This window comes from Cupressus sempervirens, chromosome 8 (genome assembly GCF_028749045.1).
Source record: "Cupressus sempervirens isolate cs-2001-9-10 chromosome 8, ASM2874904v1, whole genome shotgun sequence".
NCBI lineage: Eukaryota > Viridiplantae > Streptophyta > Pinopsida > Cupressales > Cupressaceae > Cupressus > Cupressus sempervirens.
Genome location: NC_143125.1, coordinates 119,048,359 through 119,054,531, shown reverse-complemented (window position 1 = coordinate 119,054,531; position 6,173 = coordinate 119,048,359). Strand labels below are relative to the sequence as shown.

Here is a 6,173-nt window from a genome sequence, read left to right as displayed (position 1 = left end):
TTGTTGGGGTCTCTCTCTCTCTCTCTCTCTCTCTCTCTCTCTCTCTCTCTCTCTCTCTTAGGGTGTGGCTTCTTCTCTTTTGTGGGTGGGGATTTAATGTACATGGGTACCTAATATGACTTCATTTGTTGGGACCCATAATCTTTGCACCCACTCAAGTTGCATTTAAGGGGGGTGTTAGTGTAGGTTTTTATTTCCTAGTTGGTTATTTATTTTGATAGGTGCCCACTTTGGAAGGGGTTTCTTAGTCCTCTTTACACTCTTTTTGTTGGGTCTCTCTCTCTCTCTCTCTCTCTCTCTCTCTCTCTCTCTCAGGGTGTGGCTTCTTCTCTTTTGTGGGTGGGGATTTAATGTACATGGGTACCTAATATGACTTCATTTGTTGGGACCCATAATCTTTGCACCCACTCAAGTTGCATTTAAGGGGGGTGTTAGTGTAGGTTTTTATTTCCTAGTTGGTTATTTATTTTCCCATTTCTAGGTTTCTCCTACACTTTTAGTCAAGCTTGCTTAGGATTAATAAAGTGAGTAATTAGTGTGAGTGGGTACAAGGTATGCCATCTTCCATGAGAGTTACACATGCCTTTGTTAGATTATTGTGGTTATCTTTTCTCGTTGGGTATATTTGCCACCTCTCTCCTCTCACACTTCCTATATATACTCACTCCTAAATAATCTTATGGTATACTATTGTATTGTAATTGCATTGTATAAATTTGCATTTTGTTATGCTATTTTGCTCCTTAACATTTACAATTCTCTCTTAGAGACTAACTTTGTGTTGTTTTTTTGGTCTTGTATCATTTACATTTACAATTTTATATTTATTTGTTACACTAATTTTTATGTGTTATTCATCTTTTCAAATTTTAACACTTAATACCACAATATACTTACTCTTAATGAAAAAAAGACTTCAACCTAATACTCCTACTCTCATATTATAACTAAAATACCTTTGCAAATAAAAAAATCATCTATTTAAAAATTTTAAAAACATTAACATTTGGTATAATCTCTATTATATAATGGCCATATGAATTCATAATCAAAACACACATAATTTCATACTTAATCTATATATACTCGTAAGATGAATGTTTCACATAGAGTTTACTCGTAAGATAAATGTTTTTTCACATGAGGTTTCGATTCCTCCATTTTACTCGCTCACCATCTTTCTCGTAAAAAAGATCCTTCTTAAGTGGGTATGCTCCCTCGACCCCCAATATTTTTGCACTTAAAAAGAAACTCGCGGTGGACTGAAATAGACAATCCAACAGGCAGGCCAGCACACCTACATCAGATTTGTTTCCAATCACATCTGGATCTATTGGTTCGCATACCAACCGGAGCCTTGTAATAATAAGAGATCAATACTAAGCTCTGCAATCATCAATTCAAAAATAATAATTTTCTCTGCAAAATCTAGAATGTAATTAAAAGAAAGCCCTCGTTTCGACTCCTGCAAAGATGATTTATAGACTGTGAAAGAGGAATGGTTTTGGGTGCAGTTCAGGCTGGCGTATTGGCGGCGTGCATTGTGTTGTTTGTTCCGATGGGCATGGCCGGATGGCACCTCAGCCGCAATAGAATGCTCTTCTTCAGCGCCATCCTCTTCATATCTCTTGCGGTAGGTGTACATCTCATGCCCTACTTACCGAATCTGGAAGATATCGTTTCTTCAATTACATCAAATTCTCCTACAAAACTCCCATTCCCCTGTCTATCAGTAGTTAATGAGATAGACTGGGAAGAAGAAGACATAGCTGATAGGAACAATAGCTACTCGGGGAAAACAGGAATAACTGGGGTTAATTCTCTTACACAAATTGGGGCAATTAGGGATGTTTCTCCCGGGAAATTAAGGGTAGTAGGCACTAATTCTTCGCCACAAAAGGGGACAATTGTGTCTAATTCTGCAGAGGAAATTGGGGCAATTGTGGATAAATCTTCCCCGCAAACAGGGCTTCCTAGGGAGGGCTCTTCGGGAGCAATCGGGGCAGCTGGGGCCAATTCTTTGTTGTACGTAGGGTCGACTGCGATTAATTCTTCAACGAAAGTAGGGCTAATTGGAGCTACATATGGGCGAACATGGCATTGGAATTACCAGGCTGTCTCATCTGAATGTCAATTTCAAAAATTGATGAGATCTGATACTCTGGATCTCCTTAATGGCTCGTGGATTGTCGTGGCAGGAGATTCAGAAGCTCGGTTTCTGCTTTTGTCGCTGCTGGAATTAGTGTTGGGATCTGTGGAACCCATTAAAGAAAAACTATTCAAACGACATAGTGATTTTGAATTTGTTTTGGAAGAAAGGGGGCTGAAAGTGGATTTCAGATGGGCGCCTTTTGCAGTGAATTTGACCAGGGTTTTGGGTGACCTTAAAAGAGGTGGAATTAATCCTAATGTTCTTGTCATGGGGACAGGATTGTGGCACATGCTTTATGTAACCAATGCCAGTCATTATGGTGAGGGGCTTAAGAGGGTGAAAAATTTAGCGGTTTCGCTTTTACCTCTGTCTTTGACAGATGATATTGGCGCAGATGCTGGTTCTACTGTCCATGCCCCATACATGTTTTGGATGGGTTTTCCAACTCTTGTTAATTCAATGTTGAATACAGAGGCCAAAAGGCAAAGGATGACCAGGGAAATGTGTGCTTCTTATTCAGAAGAGCTTGAAAGAAGCAATCTATTACAACATGGAGGTGGGCCTTTTGTACTGCTTGATATGGGGTCCTTGAGTGAGGGTTGTGGGCACACTTGTACTGATGATGGGATGCATTACCGAGGAATTGTTTATGAAGCTGCTGTGCAGATAATGTTGAATGCCCTTCTTATTGAGTCACGACAACAACCTGCAGCTTAAGAGTGACTTATATTGTATTGGATGCATCGTGCATGCTTTTGAACTTAAAAGGCTTGAGAAGTCTAACATTACATAGATTTAACCAGGTTGGCAGTTGAGTAAAATGTCTCTCTGCCCTATGAATTTCTTTCAACTGGAACATCTTGACACAATGTATAGTTCCGTTCATATTACATGCATAGTTCCATTCAGATTATATGCAAGGGCTGAGGAGGCTTCCTTAATAGCAGAGTTGGTGGGGGCTTGAAACCACCCTCATCTCTGTTTTTCAAACCATTCAGGTAGGCAGGCCTCAACTAGAAGAAAATTGTAGTGGTCAGTATGCAACTTCACCAAACTCATCGGCGATCTACAAATTTGACATCGATTATTCATTTTGCATAAAGATAACTGATTCTTTACTATTCTTGAAATGAGGATTTTGGATTGTAATTTTCAGTTCCTCATTCAATCTATTATTATGTAACTTGTGTTCAATTTTTTGAGCTATTTAATTTTGTAAAATGATACTCAATTCTACGAATAATATATTGTTTTCTTGTTTACCTACACAATATATTGATTGAATTCTGTGTAATGTGCCTGATTAGCACTCTACTTTTTCCCATTTTCATGCTTTTTAATTCATTGATTCATGCCCTATATCTCCCTTCTGGAGTTAAAACTATCAATGTGTTAAGGATAACGATCATTGAAAAGAACATGGTAATAAGCTGCTAATTGAAGTTTTGAGTTGCAATTACTGCAATAATTTGGCAAATCTAAAACCTTTGCAGATGAGTGTTGAGAAACTATAACGTCGGTCAGAATTCAAAGAAATATCAATTAGCAGAATATATGTGTATGTGTGTGTATGCATATGTGAATTGATATACATTCACACGCATACACATTGATATGATCTACTCTGTTATAAAACTCTTAAGATTTTTCCTTAAAATTAATCTGATCGAACCAAGTATGAATACATGATTATTTTTCTTTCAGAATAAGGTTACAAATTCCTGATTATTTCGATCTTGAATGCATTTATATGGATCCAGCAAATGATCCTATTTACTCGTCAGATTGGGGGGCTAAATGATTAGCTTATTGCACATGCCCAATAATCATAAGGCTTACTAGTTCACTTGATGTATGACCACACCTGATCATAATCGGGTCGTTTGAATTAGTTAAGTTTAGACATCGTGTCCCTTCAATGAGACTCTTCACCAAACTGTCATGTCTGTTTGTGATTAAGCCCTTTAGTACTATATTTATATTGACCGATTGTAAGAGGAAAGACATTGAAATCAGATAAATGTTCTCTCCCTACAGATCGGCAATAGCAGAGTAGCCGACTTCAATATAGACACTCAGATTGGAATCTTGAGTATTACAATATTCTTTCAATACTTGATAAAATTATCTGTAAAACAATTCACAACAGAATCAGTATTCTGTTGTTCATATTTATTCAATCAGTTTCACAGTCTGATTATAAGTTTAATAACATTCACAATGAGAATATCTGAATAGGCAGTGTTACTTATGCCAATTATCAGCATATAAATCATAGGTCATCAGGTTTCAGTTTTTAAATACACTTGCGCATTTCTTGCTCCCAATTAGCTGAGCCATAACTGTAGTTCTTAAAGATAACATTCACAATGAGTGTAAAGTTTCTGCAAATTCTGAACAACCAAACTGATATAATGCCTTTATATCTTGCTGAAGATGGTCTTTAAATATATCGGACATTTATATTAAGTGTTGCCTGGAGTATGATAATTATTCTGAATTATGTTTTTATCCTTGCTATAAATTGCAGAAGGCAGCAATGCTAAAGGAGCAGACTTATTGTTATTCATGTGTCCTTTATCCACATTCTTACCCCTTTATTTATATGGCACCCAAGAGGCATGCCCTTAGAAAGCATCAATATAATTAAGAGGAAACTCATAATTATCTTGCCAAGATCGGCGTCTCAAAGATTGAGAATTAGTTAGTAAATATACTAATTATAACTATGCAAATAGAACAATATTAAATGTTCCCAAGGAAGACGCCGATTAGGTTTAATAATGTAAAGTATTAAGAGGTCAATCCATATAAGGATATTCATGCTTTACTAGATTTGTACAATCTGCGTTCAGATCATTTATGATATCAGAGTTATAGAATTAACATTCCCTCTTAACTTGATAATCATATTGAGAGATAACATATCTAGCATCATCAATTAAGATGAATAAGCATAGATTAACACTCTATATCTATCTGAATCTTCAAAGCATGTGGTATCATTGAACATATGATACTATGTCATATAAATATACCACTGATATGACTTATCACTTATACTTGTGATAACAGTATTGCATGCAATGCAATATATAGGATAAAATCCGGAGAATGATTAAATTCTTCCTTTATCCAAGTTGTGACTCATAGGTATTGGTAGACCTATATCACAATATGATCTTGAGTTAAGATCTACTGGTCCATAGGATAAGGTATTGGTAGGCCTATATAACAATATGATCCTGAGTTAAGATCTACTGGTCCACAGGATAAATCCTAGAGAATGATTAAATTCTTCCTTTATCCAAGTTGTGACTTGTAGGCGTTGAAATGTCTACATCACAATGTGATCTTGAACTCATCTAGATCTGATAGTAGTTCTCTACTGTTCAGTACAGTCTCTTAGAGATCATCATCTCTCATAATGTCTTTTATACAAGTGTTCATTATCTCAGTGATTGTCACCTCTTAGATAATGAATACAAATGGTGAAACCCATAACAATCAATAGCTTGACAATAATAATTTTAACACAATTATTTTATTAATAATTTAAAAAATACAATTGTATTATAATTCAACCATATCGAGTCTTTTTTTGAAGTGATCTATCTTCACTCAAGAGAGAGGTTTGGTAAGAATATCTGCTATCTGATCTGCAGTGCAAATGTATTCTAACTTGACAATTTTATTGTTTACCATATTTCTTACATAATGGTAAGGAATATTAATATGCTTGGACTTGTCATGAAAAATTGGATTCACAGAAAGCTTGATGGAATTTTGATTATCACAATGAATAATAGTGGGATTCATGGGTTGACCAAATAATCCCACATGTAACTTTCTAAGCCATACTGCTTCCTGAGAAACCATTGCTGTTGCAATGTATTCAGCTTCTGTGGAACTCTGTGCTACTGATGCTTTCTTTTTGCATATCCATGATATCATTGTTGAGCCTAAACTAAAACAACACCCTGAAGTGCTTTTCTTATTAGTAGCACTTCCAGCCCAATTT

The 6,173-nt window shown here is 36.0% G+C and overlaps 1 protein-coding gene across 1 annotated transcript; it reads left to right on the top strand.

Annotated features, from left to right (window-relative positions):
* The first annotated feature begins 1,217 nt into the window (after nucleotides 1-1,217).
* LOC149541874 (Pmr5/Cas1p GDSL/SGNH-like acyl-esterase family protein) lies at nucleotides 1,218-3,423 on the top strand. Its single transcript, XM_089796947.1, has one exon. The coding sequence runs from the start codon at nucleotides 1,499-1,501 to the stop codon at nucleotides 2,867-2,869; it is 1,371 nt and encodes a 456-aa protein (XP_089653073.1). The 5' UTR covers nucleotides 1,218-1,498; the 3' UTR covers nucleotides 2,870-3,423.
* The last annotated feature ends 2,750 nt before the right edge of the window (nucleotides 3,424-6,173 follow it).